The sequence below is a fragment of the Rissa tridactyla genome, chromosome 8, assembly GCF_028500815.1.
Source record: "Rissa tridactyla isolate bRisTri1 chromosome 8, bRisTri1.patW.cur.20221130, whole genome shotgun sequence".
Classification (NCBI taxonomy): Eukaryota; Metazoa; Chordata; class Aves; order Charadriiformes; family Laridae; genus Rissa; species Rissa tridactyla.
The window spans coordinates 39,171,861-39,189,838 of record NC_071473.1 but is presented as its reverse complement, the minus strand read 5'-3'; the positions used below and the strand labels follow the sequence as shown (position 1 = coordinate 39,189,838).

At 39.0% G+C, this 17,978-nt stretch overlaps 1 protein-coding gene across 1 annotated transcript in view; it reads right to left on the bottom strand.

Annotated features, from left to right (window-relative positions):
- Positions 1–17,978, bottom strand: part of COL24A1 (collagen type XXIV alpha 1 chain) — a 150,441-nt gene that overhangs the window by 22,091 nt on the left and 110,372 nt on the right. The window contains exons 33-45 of the mRNA XM_054212881.1: positions 15,861–15,914; positions 14,791–14,844; positions 14,521–14,574; positions 13,155–13,208; positions 12,466–12,573; positions 9,441–9,494; positions 8,874–8,981; positions 7,749–7,802; positions 6,894–6,947; positions 5,117–5,173; positions 3,310–3,363; positions 2,208–2,261; positions 2,051–2,104 (exon numbers count right to left, since the gene is read on the bottom strand). Coding sequence (XP_054068856.1) covers positions 2,051–2,104; positions 2,208–2,261; positions 3,310–3,363; positions 5,117–5,173; positions 6,894–6,947; positions 7,749–7,802; positions 8,874–8,981; positions 9,441–9,494; positions 12,466–12,573; positions 13,155–13,208; positions 14,521–14,574; positions 14,791–14,844; positions 15,861–15,914 — 813 coding nt within the window. The remainder of the gene's footprint in view (positions 1–2,050; positions 2,105–2,207; positions 2,262–3,309; positions 3,364–5,116; positions 5,174–6,893; positions 6,948–7,748; positions 7,803–8,873; positions 8,982–9,440; positions 9,495–12,465; positions 12,574–13,154; positions 13,209–14,520; positions 14,575–14,790; positions 14,845–15,860; positions 15,915–17,978) is intronic.

The window sequence follows — 17,978 nt, the reverse complement described above, 5'->3', positions numbered from 1 at the left end:
GGATTGCTCCCCGCTAGCACACATGTTCACATTGCCTGGCATTAGACCAGATTATTTCCATTTCAGGAGACAGCTGAAAGTTTTTCAAGTAGAAGTGAATTCAGGAATACATACAAGTAGAATTGCATGTATTTTTCCCTTTCCTGAATTGGTAATGTGTAGTTTTCAGAACTTTTTCAACAAGAGGCATAGCAAATTTTTCACAGTGATTCTGGCAATTTCTCCTTTATCAGCCACACCTCTGTAAGGGGGTATTCTTTTACAGCACATCCCGTACCTTCTAAAAAGTGAAGACCTGAATAGGTCTAAGGAATGTAGATGCAGAATGTGTGTGGAAGAGAATACTCGAAAACAATAGGGTCACATATGGGAACGTTCTTTTTATCTAAGATGTACACAAAAGATAAAATTTACTTAAAACCAGACTTTTTTTTTTGTTCTTGACTGATCTAGGAATCTGTAGTCTTAGAAAACTGAGTAATACTATAGCAGATAACATTCCAGTAAGCTGTTTAGTGACACAGGAGGCCAAGCACCGAGGAAGAAAAGCTCAGAATGGGTCAAAAGCATCTCAGAGAATTTTGTTTATAGGATATTCTTCACAGAATATAAAGAACTAAGGCATGAATTTTATCCTACCTCTAAAAGATAGAACCACTCAGACAGCAGGGACAAGAATAACACTTGTTAGCATAGAAGAGGTAGAAAAAAGCTTCCAAGACTTTCTGCATTAATTATTTTAAACAGTGTTCTTAAAGCAAAAGCGATGCTGAACTACTATGCTGCAATATTACATAACATGTAAGTGTAAATGTTTGATGATTAATGTAAGTATAATAAAATCAGCAAGATTTTGTTCTATTTCTTCATTTAATGCCTTTTTCTTAAGGAAGGCATAGAAAACGTCCACCAATCAGAACTGGAACATGTGTATTCAAAGAACTTTATATTGTTTTCATTAAAATTTTTGAATGCATATAAAGTAAACGCAGATGATTCAGCATTGCAGTTTATGGGATTGGCCTTGGAAGGCTTGCTATAGCAGCACCGGTCATGCCACTGGAGTTAAGACTATATGAATATTTTCACTATTAACATTTTTGCATAAACTTTTAGTCTCTTATGGGGTGCTCATACTGGATATTGGTTCCATATTTGCAAATGGCAGTTTTAATCTGAGGGGCATCTGCAACACAAAGAAAACATTCTCCAAGGGAAAGACAGATTTTATCCTGCGCTGTGAGTAGTTTGTGAAAGGCAATATATCTGAGCGCACGGCTAGAGTACAAGCTGACAATGTCTTCATATCGTGTTTCCTTTCTGTTGCTCCCCACCCATAATCTACTACAGATTCTTGTATTTACCTAGAAAATTTTTAACAGAGTTGTGCTATGGAACTTCTCAGACAAAATACCTCATTTAAGTTGCAATGCAATTGGTATTGTAAGAAGTCTTTTAGTGTAAATCTTTTGAAATTGGCTCAGAAGCCAATGAAATTCACCCCAGTGGAGAATATAAAGTACTTTTGGCAATTTTCAACACACCACCAAGATGACCTATTATTTCTAAAGGAAACCATTTAGTCTTTGATCTTTTTCATGACTTGCTCTGTCATTATTCCTCTGCTATTCTGTAGAAAATTCCCTATTTCCAGGTCTCTGAAAATTCAGTGCAGTGCAGTGCAGTACCAGGAGACTTCATTTACAGATCAGAGCAGTAAAATCCTGGGCATCTTCCAGAGATAGTTTGCCATAAGGAACTCCATTTAAGGGTATAATTGAATATCACTTAAATGTTTCCAAGAGAGCCTCTCATAATGCTTTATATCACTCCAAAGTAAAACCACTTACCTATCAAATAACACATATTTACTACCCCAGATCATTATGCAATTTTCCATTCTCTATTTTTATTGTCCCTGCAGGTTTGAAAGGGAAACCCAAACATGGGGTTTTAGCCTTATATAACAGTTTTCCAAGGATAGTCAGTGAGCAGTAAAAACACACACATCCCAATTTAGTGCAGTTTTGCATTACTTTTTTCTACTTACTTCTGAACCTCTTTCTCCTTTTGGTCCTTGCTCTCCCAATTCACCTGGCTCTCCCTTTGGAAAGAACATATATTAAATAATTAAGAATCATTTGAATGCAGATGAAAACACATTTTCAATAGGCAATAGAGAAATCTCACTTGCTTGAAACACTTACTGGAGGCCCCTGTTGTCCAATAGGTCCTCTAAGCCCTGGAAGACCTACATGACCCTGGGAAGCAGAAAATATAACATATTGCAAGACAAGTAACTCAGGGTGTCACACTCAGTGAGCTACAGATTTCCTTGTAAAGTCCCTCTTGGGAGATGCTGAATGGTCCCAGCTTCACTGACATGACCTAGACTAAATATGCTCAGCTCTCCTGAGATCAGACCTTAGGGAGCTTTTCTTCTTTAAATTCTCTACTCCAAACTGCAAGTGGGAATTACATATTGTTTAAACATTTCTGCACTTCTATAAGCATAGATCATATTCAGTTCATTGATTTATTACTAAGTCTATCTATATTGTCTGTGTAACTTAAACAGGATATTCTGTGTCAAGGACTGTCTCTTTTGTATTTCAGCAAACAAATTGCATCAGTGATTAGCAGGAGTTACCATCCAACTTGTATATGCTGAAGGACTGAATACAATTCATGAATAATTATTAGGATTAGATTTACAAAGAAACAGTGCTTAAATTTCCGAGAAAAATGTTAATTCATTCAGTATTACAGAATCACAGAATTGTTTAGGTTGAAAGGGACCTCTTGAGATCATCTAGTGCAACCCCACCTTCTCAAGAAGGGCGAGGTAGAAAAGGTTGTCCAGTCATGTTTTGAGTATTTCCAAGGATGGAGACTCCACAACCTCTCTGGGCAGCCTGTTCTGGTGCTCAGTCATCCTCACATCCTCAAAAAAAGCATTTTCTTGTGTTGAAAGGGAATTTCATGTATTTCAGTTTGTGCCTTTTGCCTCTTGTCCTGTCACTGGACACTAATGAGATGAGTCTGTCTCCTTCATTTTCATTCCCTCCCATCAGGTATTTATACACATTAAGAGCACCCAAGCCTTCTCTTCTCCAGCTCACGAGTCCCAGCTCTCTCAACTTCTCCTCATATGAAAGATGCTCCGATGTGTTCTAAGACCTCATCAGTGCAGTGAGGCACCAGCAAGTCCATCTCTGCACACTTGTGAGAGAAGATAATTCTTCTGCTACATTACTCTACATAGCATGCCATGTTCAAATAAAAAGAATAAAAAGCAAGAATGATTACCTTGTAGCCCTCATCACCAGGTTCTCCTCTATCTCCACGTTCACCACTAGGACCCTAAAGAGAAAACCAAAGAGCAAAATATAACAGCTGAACTGAAATAATGCTGCAGTGAAGTACAAAAAGAAAGATGGGATTTCTCTCAAAACAGACTAACCAACGAGACTGAACTGAGGATTACAAATATTAAAGCTAGCCTGGCTAAAGGAATAAACATGATTTTTTTCTAAACAAAATGCATTGCAGTCAGATAGTAGCCACTCTCTAAAATATTTTGTAACTGAAGACTAGAAGCTAAAAGATAGATCTTACATGGGCATAAATGAAACAGGAATATTGACCTCAGTAGAACTTCTCCAGATTTATACCCATCTATATATATGAAATCTGATTTTAAAATCTCCGTTAATAAATGAGGAGATTTTGTTTTGAAGACATCTGAGGAAAGCTCTCTTACAGTTTCTGTAAGACAACACATGAAAAATTGGGTTCTTTTCTGAAATGACTTGCTGTACTCAGAATCCACTTTAATTTTGAAGTTCATCCTAATGAAAAGGCAATTTCAGTCCCTCAGTATGCCTCACACATATGAAAACTACACAGGAGTAGCAGGAATAGCATGATTTTTGAGAGCCGTGTGGATCTTCCTGCTGCATTCAGACACCTCACTAGCTCTACTTTAGGGAAAGGCTCTTACTTCAGTCCCACAAGAAATGGGACTTTTCCCCAGAATTTTAACTCTCATTGCAGCAAATGGACGAAGTCTCAGTCAAAGGAAAAATGATGGAACAGTGAACCGTGCCCACAGAAAATAAGAATGGCCAAGACTTTCCAAAAGATATTCAGCCAATCATTAGATGAAATAATAAGGGCCTGCCTTTTTCCCACCTGTCTTAAGTAAAGGCACATAATGAAAAATTGGCTAGGCATCACTAACTGCAATATATCTTTACAGTTCACAAATTAATAGATTAGCCACTTTTAACGCATATCCACTAATAGATACTATTATGCGACTGCTTGTATACGCTCCAAGGTTTCAGCTGCCTCATGGCATGTTTCCTAGAGGGAATCCACAAGGTGGAAAGGCCCTGCTTGCAACATTTGAGCAGTCAGTAATACAGAGCCAGCTCGGCTACAATAGAATTGGCTGGAGTCTCTTCTCTCATGCATTACCATAATTATTCTCCTAGTCCAGACTCTGTCTTCAGTTACATCAGGGCCCTATAGTCCTGCCTTTTTGTGGAGGTGAAGTATAAACATTAAGGGTAATCTAAAGAGATGTAGGCTGTACAAGTATTACTTCTGGCACAATCAAAGTCTGAACATGAAACACTTTTAATATCATTTTGAGATGGCATTTTATTTTTGGACATGTTTGTAACTGCTGGAGAGAGATACCCCACATACAAATTTAGTAAAAAAAGGGTTACAAAATGCAGCTTTCCAAATCAGCTAAATTAGCTTTGTAGTGATAATGAAATAAGTCAAAACATTTTTCTAGTTAGTAAAGCAATTAGGTATAATTCAGGATAAACAGAGAGGGTAAAATTCTGTTCCAAAATGTGTTGGTCTAAACACGGACTAATGGCATTAGTGTAATTAAACACAGGGCACACACTCTTAAGCAGGAAAGGGCACAAGACTGCATTTTGCAGAGAGGGATTACCGATTAAAGGACCATCATTCTGTGCTTTTGTACAAGGGAGTACTGACTCCTGAGACAGTGATATGTAGTTTCAGAAAGAACCTGCATTTTCTCTTGTCTTGAGAGGCACTAATATAATTTTTTTGAGAAAGAAAGACCTACTGGTTCACCTATGGGCCCAGGTGGTCCAAGGACTGTATTGTCTTCGCCTGGGTAACCCTAAAACAAAGATAAACATTAAAAAATATTAACTTGGAAATTCAAGCTCATCTACAATGCATACATGTTCAAATGCTAAAGAACACCCAGAGAGCATACTGTATAGATGTTAAACATGAATATGATGCTTATGGTTTTAATACAGTGGAAATAGTAACTCCATTTTAGCATGCACCTAAATGTCCCAAAGATAGGGACATTTATTAGGACTAAAAAAGCTAAGTAATTGCGCTATTTTCAAAGGCATTGTCCTCATTTCAGCTGGGAATGTCACTAATACCTATTGTTTTCAGTTGTTGCTAAGTGATGTTCACGCTATTCAGGAACTTTTTCAGCTTCCCATGGAAGCACAGACAGAATGACGGAATGGCCAATGAAATATTCCGTATTATAGACATCATGCTCAGTATATAACAGGGGTTAGCAGGAATCTGCCGCGATCACTGCTTGGGACTGTGCCAATACAGCAGGCAGTGAGAGTGACCCATGTCATTATTATTATCATTGTTGTTATTATTATTGTTAAACTGCCTTTATCTCAACCCATGAGTTTTTCTTTCTCCCTGTTCCCCTCCTTCTTCCAACCGTTCTTGGAAGGGAAAGAGCTGGGGGGGATATGTGAGCAAGAGACTGCATGGTTCTAGTTGCCAGTTGGGGTTAAACCACAACAGGCAGCTATAAAAAAAAAGGTATTTGAACAATGTCCATGTAATCATTTCTTTATTTAATGAAAAAAAGGATAAACAGGATATTTGACAAGAGGAAAAAAAGAAAATTTCTTCCACTGTTTTGAGAAATACTTAATATAGCAAAACAAGTATAAAGAAGACGCCAACATTCAGACTGAACTCTATTAAATTTTAAATATGAAACAACTGCCATCCAAACTAATAGACAAAAAGTTATCTATTCCAGATGATATTTACCAATATTTAATGCAAGGAGACTCACATTTTAAATACGATTAAGGGTTTCCAAAGTGCATCGAAGTGCTTTTTCAGAAGTGACCAAGCAAGCTAGACACCTAGCTCCCAACAGCTTAGTTTTCAGTTATCATTTATGAAAATTATATCAGAACCTATTTATAACATCAACCACTAATTGCCTATTAGCAGTATTCATTGCAGAACTGGCCCTACTATAAGAATGTATTTCTCTGTCACGTGCAACTCCAAACTAATCTTCATGAAGGGAATTCCTGTACCTGCTTGGGGCCACACAGACTTCAGTCAGCACACAAATCTGTTTGCAGGATTTGAGGTTTAGAAGAACAACAGTGAATCTGACACTAAAATAGCAGCACTGAGGCAAAATCCTGCCCCTAACAGACCTTTGTCCAAATTAGTTGGACTTTAAGCAAAAGCTGTGGGTGTACTCACAGGCTTAAAGCTAAGTAAATACTTAGCTGGTTCTGCACTGATTATTTCTGTCAGGAGTGCTCACTAAGGGCAGTGGTACTATCTGATACAATAAAATGTGTTTCTTACAATGGGTACCTTGTGTCTTAAAACCTGAAACGTTTCAACTGTATAATTTGGAACTCTGCCTCTGAATGATCTATTTCCCCAGTTCTGCATTTCTTTTCATATTTTCTCATAATACTAATAAATATTGCAAACGGTGGCTTTTGCTGCATGCTGTGGAAAACAGTGAGCATGCAGTACCATTTCCTCCCTTTATAATTGCTCAAAGTGTAAGACAGTATAATCCATCTTCATACCTTTTCCCCTTTGGGTCCTGGGGGTCCTGGGGGCCCTGGAGGACCCTGGTGACCCTAAAGAAGGAAAAAAACCCAAACATTAGCTCAAAACCAAAAAATTAAAGAAATAATTAATTCCAAACTTTCTTTTAGCTACTTGTTACTATTATTTTTTTGCTGCTTGCTAAAAATGCTAAATAGTGATGTGGCATAAATTAACGGGCCCAGGCAGAAAATATATTGTGTGCAGGAAAAGCTCTGTGCACAGTGGGAAACCAAAGGTTCTGGCAGGGCTTGAAGCAGGTGAGGGGAGCCAGGCTGGTTCTTGGTTCAGGGTTAGGGCCACTGATGGAAGTTTCCGTTTGGAAAAAAGATGTGGCAGCTTGGTCTGTAAGCGCAGGACTCAATCCATCTAGGATGATGATCATAATTATTTTTCAGTGAAAGTCACAATATCTTTATGTCCTTCCAACTAACCTCATTCAATCAGTTTCTGTTACCGAAAGGGAAACTGCCTGGCCAGACAGTAAGCAGAGGTGGTGGGTGGTGTTTTCTGAACTCTCTTTATTCTGAATAGCTGTAGTAGTTTTACAAGAACTTTATTCACAAGGGGTGAGATACATTGGACGAACAAGGGTTTCAAATCTGTGGTTAAAAAACAACTGCTAGTGAACTCACAAAAACCAGTCATCGTTGCTTAAGGCTAACATCTCTAAGCAGGCAATCGCGTGTCATATAAACACATACGTGAGTATCTGACACTTCTAAAGATATTTCTGTATTCTAGATACAGATCCCCATGATATCTGAAATTATTTAGAGTACCACAGACTTACTTAGGGAGGTGTGTGTACATGAATTCAGTAAAAAACTCACCCCATAACCTGGAATTCCTGACTCTCCTTCAGGTCCCATTCCTCCTGGGTGTCCCTGTTAAATGCAATAATCAGTGATAGAAAAATGAGCTCCCTTGTAAAATGTTACAACCATGCCTATTTTATAAAGTTATCACTTGGAAAAATCTTCAGATATTGAGATTTGAGAACCACAGACAACTTCTTTGTTAGGTCCAACTTCACTGGGTAAAGAACACTGGGCTTTTCCCTGTTCTGTGGAAAAAATGGTCAACATTTTCAGTCCTAACCTTATAATCCCTGTGCATAATTAAGACCAAAAGGATCTGAGCTTTCAGAGGCGCGGAGGAACTCTGTTTATAAATGCTAAGCACGCCAAGAGAAGCTGAGGGTGGTCCTCACCTTAGGAAGGGGAGTCCTTCTCCTGAAAACATTGGCCATTAAATAGTTACTTTACTTCTGTACTTCATGTGTTCAAGGACACAGTGCTGCATTCAGTGGCCACAGGACTGGGCTGTGGTGCAGTGAGATGGGCATGTTGCCTCGCTAGTGCAGAGGCTGCGTGTGTCTGTGCATCTAGCACACAGCGTGGAGCTAGCTTGGGGAGCTTGTGATGACAGGAGCTCACAGTTAATGGAAATACACTCAATTCAGTTAACTTTGGATCAGGTTCCCATTCAATAGGAGCTGCAGTCCTCATCTGAAATGCTTTCTTTCAGCCATGGTTAAGGCTTATTTCATGTAATAGCAAACCCCATAATTTCTGTTCTTGGAACTGCAAAGGTTTAAGAAACAGCCACAGCAGTGAGACTATATGTGGACTGTGGGGCATGACTATTCCATGGCATGCCCTGCCATCCTGCTCCTCTGATTGTCAGATCAGGAACCTGACCAGAGCATAAGATGACTCCTTCCAAGACCATGGCCTGGGTTTTTGTTTGGAAAGGTGCACAGGTCTCATTCTGATGTTGAAAGACCAGGGAATGCATTGGGACGCAGAGGCTGGGAAGGATACTGCCTGCATCTCCAGCTACCTCAAAAAATATTCATACATGTTACAGCTGTGAGTTGTCTCTTCCCATGGAGAGACACGATTCTGCTAAACGAGAAATACATGAGCTCTTAAATAAGCATGTTTTGTACAAACCAAGGGACCTCGAGTTCCTCTTGCACCTTTTGGACCAGTTTCTCCAGGTTGGCCAGAATCACCAGCAGGTCCAATTTCTCCAGGAGGGCCAAGCTGCCCTTTTTCCCCCTGTTGGTGTTATTGAATTAAAAATAATAACAGATTGATATTAAGTTTCAAAATGCAGTTTATGCTTAACTGAAGTGTGTAACAGCATTATTTAATAGGAGTATTACATTTACATATGTCGTTTACTGTAGTTCTTAAAATATCTGAAGCCAGAACTCTGCAGTTAAAAAAATCCTCTGCTAAAGCCCTTCTATTATTTTGTTTTGTTTTAGTCAAAGCTTAATGGTTTTTTTGATAGCAGAAGAAATAATCTGAGTTGCAAAACCACATCGTGATACAAATTTAAATTTCGTAAGGTCCAGAATGATAACAATTCTAATTGCCACAGCTAGCAAGAAAAAAAATGGGCTTGAAGCATGACATAAAACAGGGACAGACTTGATTCAATTGAATTATTTTGTAATGTAAATTTGAGTTTCAGATAACAGGAAGGGAAATGGGGAAGATGAAAAATACTACCTTCTTTCCCAAACGGCCCCTCTGACCTGGATTTCCTGGTGTTCCTTCAGGGCCCTGTACATTTATTAGAGAAAGAAAAATAAATGATATAGAAAGGCCTGGCAACATGTTTAAACTGTGCTCCAAATTGGATAACTAAGCAGACTTTTGTAATGCAAAGAGATAGGAGGATAATCTCATTAAATGTGGCTGTGAGCAAGTTAGTAGGACTGTTTCAAGTTACAGCAGAAACAAGTGGGCAAGCATCAGGGATCACTAGTGAAAATGCACGGAAAATAGTGGGGGAAACCCATAAAACTTCTTCACACAGAAAATATTACTTTAGGAATAAAATTGCTTTGAGACAACCACTGGATTTACAGAAATACAATACACAACAAGAGGAAAACTCAGAAAAGCCTGGGGCTGCCAAGTGTGAAGAGCAGGGCCCTGACACAACTCACCGTAGAGCAGAGACCTAACTCAGTAAGGGCTGGTGCCTGCCACTGCCCGCCTCTTGGTGACTCTGTAATTGGGTGTGCTGCCTGCAGGTGAAGGATGCTGTGGAGCTACATCCCTGCTGCCCTCTAGGTCACTTCTAAAAGTGACCCTCCCAAAGGGCTGTGTGTGTCCACTGCTCACTGGTTTCAATCTACCCAAAAGCTCTGTGAGTTAGAGGAGGTAATTTAGCTCCAGTTTTAGATAAAAGGAGATATATTTGGGTTTTTTTGGGTCACTGTGGTAACAAGCCAGGCTAAATACAGTTTGAACTGATTTGTGAAGCTTTTTTGTTGCTTTGTAAGCTTTTGTTTAAGGAAAAGGTAATATTACTCTCACCTCCAATAAAACCCTCAGACAATTGATTATAGGAAACTGATTTCCATATTTAGACCAGGATGTTATGATCTATCCGCATCCCTAGAAGGTCAAACCAAAACCCTGATGTGAACACTCCCAGATGCCAGGGAGGATGAGACGGGAGGGAGGCAGCTCTGCAGCCGCCTTTGGAATGCGTGGAACTGAAATGTGAAAAATCCCCTGCTAACCACATCCTCCCAAACATCAAATCACCAGACTCGCCTGTCTCACTGAGGCACAGCAGCACTGCTGATGTTGTTTACTGTATACAAGTATAATTACATACAATGTAGATATGGCAGGGCTGAGATGTTTTATGATAATTTCAACGTATGAAACTTCCGAGCTTCTCCAGAATTGCCAACCCAAAACAGAAAAAAAAAAAGTCAGGGTGACATTGTTGTATCAGAAACCAAACTTTTTCTGTAGCACACTAAGTGTGCTGACAACCGAAAGAGCATTTTTTTTCCTTCTCTAGGAGAGTAGGTCACTGTGAAGAACACAGGACTAAAGACAGCAGATTGTAGCACGGATGCTTAGAGGACAGTGCTCACAGCCGTTGACAGCTGGCCCTCCAACTAATGTTTACTTAGACTCCATCATCACATAAGAGCTATAGAGAAGGCAGCCAGAGGACTGTGATGATTTTTGGTAAGGAAATCTCATGGCTGACTTGAGGCTACATACTTGCTTTGGAAACTGTGCTCCAAAGTACTAGTTCACATTAAGAAGTTGCATAAAACTTCACCAAAATATTTTATAGATGGATTTTAGCTGCTAGGAGTGGTGCCAGAACAAATACGTGAACTGATCTAACAATGTTGACTATGGATACCAATGCTTGTTTACTATTTGACCTGTCTATGCTTGCTACCATTTCTCTCCATCTGCAATCTCTGTTTCATGTGTCTATAGTAACTGGTGCTGTCATGATATGTTCATTTAATTCCTTTCACAGAAGCACCAAAATGAAATTAGTTAAAGAATAAATGTCTTTCAAGAACAAAATGGAATCATGAAATTCTTTCTTTCTTCTCTGTCCTTACTTTTTATAGTACATGCCTCATTACAAGGTGATTGACAAGGTAAGAAGAGAAGGTCCACCAAAGAGAGGACATCACACCACAGCACAGAATTATCATCTGAAGTAGCACTGCCTGGCATGATAGACCCTCATTTATGGAAGTCAGCTCCAGCCCAGGATGGCCAGCATCCATTACATTGTCTTTACAACACCTTGTCAGCAGTGTAGAAGGACCACTGTTAGGAAAGGCAGACCATCCAATTGATCAGGAATCAATAGCAGGAATAATCTGGATTATCCAGTATCTATCATGTAATACGGGTTTTAAGTCACTTTTGACCTATCTTGTATTCCTTACCAGAGAAGGCGCTATAATTCACACCAACACTTTAAGAAATCCTGTGCTGTTGGTGTCTGTAACTAAAGAAACCTCAATATACAGGATATCACTTTTTCTAGAAATGTTATTTCCTTTTATTGTTAAGGCTTATTAAAAGGAACGACAGCTAAGCATGTATGTGGTGAGAACATTAGCACAAAATCTTAAATTGGAGCCAAATCTTGTGTGCTCTAAGGTCTAACACTTCATCATTTACAAGCTTCTCAAAATGGCACTTCTTTGCCTCAAGGAACTTTTAATCTAAACTAAAAACTAGATAGTCCTGGGACAGTAAACAAAGCCATGAGTAGGGAAAGTGATACAAAATCAAAGATCTTACAGCACAATTTATGGTAGTAGATGCATCTTGACAAATTCTTTGTGTTTTTAAAATTTAAAGAATGATCTAATATGTTGAGATTGCTCACAGTCTCCAAATGAAGGTGAGGATAGAGACCAATGACAGAAGGTTGTCTGGAGAAGAAAGATCTGAAGTGAGAGGCTCCAGGTCGTGTGGTGTATGTGTCTGTATGACAAGTGGTGAGGAATCACTATCTGCTAAGAGGTCCCAGATTTAAGATAGGAAAAACACTTATCTCCTCTCCCTACCAACCCTGAAAAGCTGAACCACATAGAAAAGGGAGGCAAGCTAATTTAGAGATGGTCATCTCTAATTAGAATAGGAAATCAGAAAATAAAAAATAAAAAAAGCAAGCAAAACTAAAAAGAAAATAATTACAAAAAGCAGATGAACAAAAAGTCCACTTAAACCTGAAAACACTTACAGGAATGCCCATTATGCCAGGTTCACCAGGGGGCCCAGCAATTCCTGGTAACCCCATCTCTCCTTTTTCACCACCTTCTCCAAGAAGTCCCTGGTCTCCAGGGTCACCCTAAAACAAAAAAAAAACCAACACAACAACCCCCCCCCCAACAGAAAAAGCTTAGTCAAGCTGCTGCTACAGAATTACTTGAGAAAAGTGAATTCTGAATCTTCAAGTTTGATAAAAAGCACACTGAAACTGATGGAAATCTTACCAGTCAAATTTAGATCACACCCGAAGTGAATGCCCTTTCTATCTCATTCATACACACGTTTTGCCTCGTGCATTGCAAACTACCTGACAGTGTCCTCTGTGCATCCCTTGTCCTGGCACCTGCCACAGTCCCTGGCACAGCACTGATCCAATGCAGGGAGTGGAGGAGCCTTGGGCTCGCTCTCTCCAGCATGGAAATAACCTGTACTCGGTTCTCCAGCTTGCATTTCTCTGTCAAGCCATTCAACTTTGCAGCCCTTGCAGGATAGGTATGTGCCTAAAAGGCATAGGAAAGCCTATAATATAGAGGGCCTGCTATGTTAAAACTAAGTGCACCCAAGTGGGCTCTGTTGACCTGGTGAAACAGGAGAAACAAAGACATTTGGGTCCTTAAGCTAACATGACTCCTTTACATCTGCTACAAAAACTGAATGTACCTTTGGGCCATCTTTTCCTTGAACACCATCTTCTCCTGGAGGTCCTGGTTCACCCTTATAGAAAGGAACAGTTGAAAACAAAGTTATTGCCTAAACTTCTCAACATAGAAGTATCACCTTGGAAGAACTCAGACTAGTTTTACATATGCTTATTAACTTTTGGACAACTTTTATATTGCTGTTATAGCTTATTTGTCTTAATTTTCACTGATTTACAATGACAGAGTCACAGTCCTGTGAATCTCAAATACAAGAACACATAAAAGATGATCAACATTAGAAAAATGAAGCAATACTACATCCATATAACACTGGAGATTGGGACAGTAGAACTGAGATTGTTTGGTTTCAGAGTATACAACATGTAATTACAGTAACCTCAAAAATATACCTATGCCATCCTATGCCATTCCATGTTTATGTGGATAACTACTATATTGGTATGTTTAGTGACTCAGTTTAGGGCCATGAAAAACTCAACACTACCGTTTACCAACAGTATCAGCACCATGGCATTTTAGAATATTTGCCTTTCTCAGTTAAAGACACTGTCAACTTGCAACTTTTATTGCAGATAGTAAAAAAGCAAATACGACCTGCCCTTTACTAATAGCATAGTATTTCAGACATAGTGGTATGGTTAAATCCAGAGCACCCACTGTAGACCAGAACCAGGAACTGGTCTTCTCTAAGGACAGGCAACCCCACTGGAGATTTTGGGCAGGAGGAAAAGATGACAGCAAGCAGCTAAAGGAACAAGAGAGTTCAATGGTAAGACTTAAGTCTGAAAGGATATAGTTTATGCTCTTATAAAAGCGTCTTAGATAAAATCTGGTGTTAGCACTTCAAAAGGCCTTTTTAGCCTTCAAAGGTAAGCAACTGTTTGGGTCAGATGTGGGGGGTAAGATGCACAGGAAGAATAAGAAGGGGCACAAGCGCTAGGTAAAAACAAGTGCTGAATGAGCCACCCACAGCACCAGAAGCAAATCAGCTGCTTTAGATGGTGGTACAGAGAGATCCTCTGCTCTGCTGAGACTATTCTGTTCCATTATCTCATCTAGACTGGGTATCCATACACAACATTACTGTGTGCTGTCATCTTAACAGCTGGGCCGGACACCCTTGGATTTACCTTCATGCTCAAACCACTCAATTCACGTCTCTCAGTGACATGAGACAGAAGTATTAAAACATTATAATCTTGCATTGTAACTTGCTACAATATTACAATATTTTTTTTTTAAAAGTTATCAAACATAGTTTCTTATTGAATTCTTCTGATAAATCAAGGTTTCTCAACCTGCATTTCTGACGCCTTTGTAACATACTTTCCTTTTGGGAAGAACATTTTGCATCCATAGCTTACCCTTAAACCTTGGTCACCTGGTTCTCCAGCCTTCCCAGCAGGTCCAATGTCTCCCTGGAATATCACAAGAAAAATAAATCACTGGATTTTAAGGGACAATATTCGTGACAATGACAGGGTTTACAGATAAGACAGTCATAATGACAATATTTCTTAATGGCTCATTTCCTGTATCACTACCTACTTGGCTAATGAATCAATCACTCTGACTTGCTTTTATGGGAATCTGGAAGTTTAGACAGCATAAGAGAGAGTAATTTCAACATTTACCTTTGCACCTGGCTCTCCCTGTGGGCCAGGTTCTCCTTCAGGGCCAGGAGGTCCCTGCATGGTACAAGAGCTACTGTTACACCAAAAATAATTTTGCAACCACCAAATAATACAGCCAAAATTGAAGCAAAAACCCAGCATGAGACACTGGGAAAGATGCATGTCTGAAAAATCAGATTAAGACAATACAGTTCTTTGGTCTTACTAGAGCCCAACAGAAGAAAAGAAAGGAGGGTATAGGAGGAGTTCAGGAACTGCACTGTGGATCAGGAATGTATTGAAGACTCAGCAGTACCACTAAGCCTGGACCTTTCATCACAAATTACTAGCAGGCTGAGCAATCATCTATCTTTTGTAAATCTGACTGACAACTTCATCACTGTTTAGGCTGGAAGCCAAGTAGATATAGCCCTTGGAGAACAAAGCCCTTTTTTGAGTCTTCAGCCCTCCAAGAGCTAACGGTATCAAATGGCTTCTTGTAAAGTTTACATTTAAACCTTTTTTTAATAGTGAGTCAGAAGACTGGATTTTGGGTGACTGAGGAAGCGCATTTCTTTGAATAAGCCAAATCCCTTCTGTTTTAAGTGAGCTCATCCCTCAGCTACTTCATTGCAAATGTGGCTAATACATTCTGTCGTATTTCTTTCAAAGAGATATTAAAAACAAAGCAAAAAATAGAAGCAAAAATTAGAAAGAAGACTGCCTGCAGCTGCTTTTCTTCATCTACCATTTGCTAGGACATATGATTAATGCTGTTCTACTGTGTAATTGCAAGGAGAAAGATGCTTCCCCCCAAAAAAAATAAAAAATAAGAGCTGTTTGCTCAACTAAACGTTCACCTTCTAGGTGTGGATGTCATGAATGTATGCCCAAAGACAGCGCTCACAACAAAAACAGCTATTTATTTTAGACTTTTTTTTTTTTTTTTGTAACAGTAAGGGAATCTCTCAGCAGCTCATGATATTTAAGTCAGTTGCAGGTAATAAAAAAACTAGTTTCTAAACACATTGTCCCGGTTAATTCAGTTGCTTGAGTGTTTGTAATTACTACATAAATGATTAAAAGCTCACCTCAAATCCCATTTCTCCAATAGGGCCAGCATCCCCTGGCTGTCCTCTTGGACCCTGGCATTAAACAAAATTTTGGATGCATCATTCAATTAATATTAAATTATATGGTATAGTCTTGACTTTGTCTCTTCAGAACTCTTCCAATTGGCATAAAGTGTATTTCGTTATCTTTCCTCCTGAATCCAACAGTGTATATAAGTACCGTGAAGACTTCATTGCCAATCTTGACACACTGAAATAACAGATTTCAAATAATAACACAGATGTCTCTTCTTTTAGACCAAAAGTAAATTATTATCTAAACTAAGCTCTCCTCTTGATTAACTGAGACTTTGTTTAATTAAGGTTCGTTAGACTGTCTGGTTTGCTTTGTGGAAAAGCCTACGGTCTGGTGGGGAATGAACTGAAAACAACTACCGTGTGCTTCAGTGTGGATTTAGCAATGTTTATACAGGACAATCACTGAGGTGTAATGGACTAAAGGCTGGAGCCATTTTGGTAATATTAGTAACCTTACTATAAGCATTTTCTTATAAGCCCTACCATAAGTAATAAATTTATTGCAGTAACATGTAGGGATCATTTCCTAAAGTAGCAGGCTCAAATTCTCTGCACACGTGAGAGTGTCCATCTCTGCTCACAGAGTGGGATTTCTGTGCTGGGGTAGAGGTTGCCTGTAACAGCTTACAGCTGATTCCATAGCCACTATGAATGTATGTCAAGAAAAATCAACCCTCTGGATGTATCCAGTCTTTGAACTTTGAGAAAGTTCATATTCATTTACCCATTTGGGACTCATCTGTGTTTAATTATGTTCTAAATTCAAGACATTTTGTTGATCTATTATTCTAATGTAAAAGAAAGATGCTGCTACCCATATCTACGACAGTAGCCTTTTCAGCAAATATTTACTCTTTTTTGTTTCACTTCCTCTTACAGACTATGCATATGGTTTTGCTCCTTCTGATGACTTGGCAGTGATAATGCAGGTATATTCTTCCCTTGTAACAACAATGTAAACTGCATATTACTGAGAGGGTTTCAGGAGATGCATATATTTTACCCTATGGCTTCATTTAAGTGTGAACAGCTGAAATTGCAGTTAATTTCCCGCTGAAAAGTCACTTGGTCCTAAACTAAGTCCATCGATTTTCATTTGCAGCAACTCCATGGCATTCCACAAGGCAAGTGTCACAAAGCTTAAGTTTTATTCATGAGTCAAGTATTTCTTCATAATACTACCGTGGAGCTAACTCTGCTGGATCAGTAATGCATCTTTCCCCTGAGACTTTCAGAAGCCAAAACTTTATAGCAATATAGGGACTCCTTTTAACCATTAACAATAGGTAATTTGCAAGGAAGGATTTTACTGAAATGTCTGACAAGTAGGTAAAGTTGAAGTGTAATTTAGATAAAGCCCGTTACTACAAATCGTTCTAACTGCTTATGTTTCTCTGCTCCTCCACCAATAATTAGGGGTTTTCTGCTCTGTGCAGTACTAGTGACAGGGCCAGGGAAACTGCTTCAGCAGCTGGCTTCCATGTAGTGACCAGCTGACAGAAGATAAAATCAAGCTGCTTAGATGGGCAGTTAAAAAAAGAGCCACGCGTTTCATTTCATAACGTCTTGTGTCATTTTCATCATATTTTTCTAGCTCCACAGACCACTTTCCAAAGACATTTTACTCTTTCAGCACTTGAAAGAAAAGGTACCCTGTTCACAGGATAAGCTTTTCTTACTTCTGTCACTGCACGTGTAAATTCTACGATGATGAGCACATCAGAAATGTAGGTTGCCCAAGAGCAGACCACTTAGATTAGATAAGGCTGATAGTCATTCTATATATATGAAAATTCACACTTGACCAGAAAAAGGCAGGAATTTTATGTATAAGCCTTGCATTGTAAGGCTCTCAGATGTCACAACATGAAGATTAGATATAATGAAAGAGACAAAGTAGCAGGAATCAAATAATAACTGTTAGAAAATACATTTTCTGTTGAAACATTTTGCCCCTCCTACAAGTTGGCAGCTCAAGTTAAGAAGGCAATTATACCCTAAAGAAAATTTACCAAAATCAATGTTGGCATTTTTCTAGCCCCCCAAAATGTGCAATGG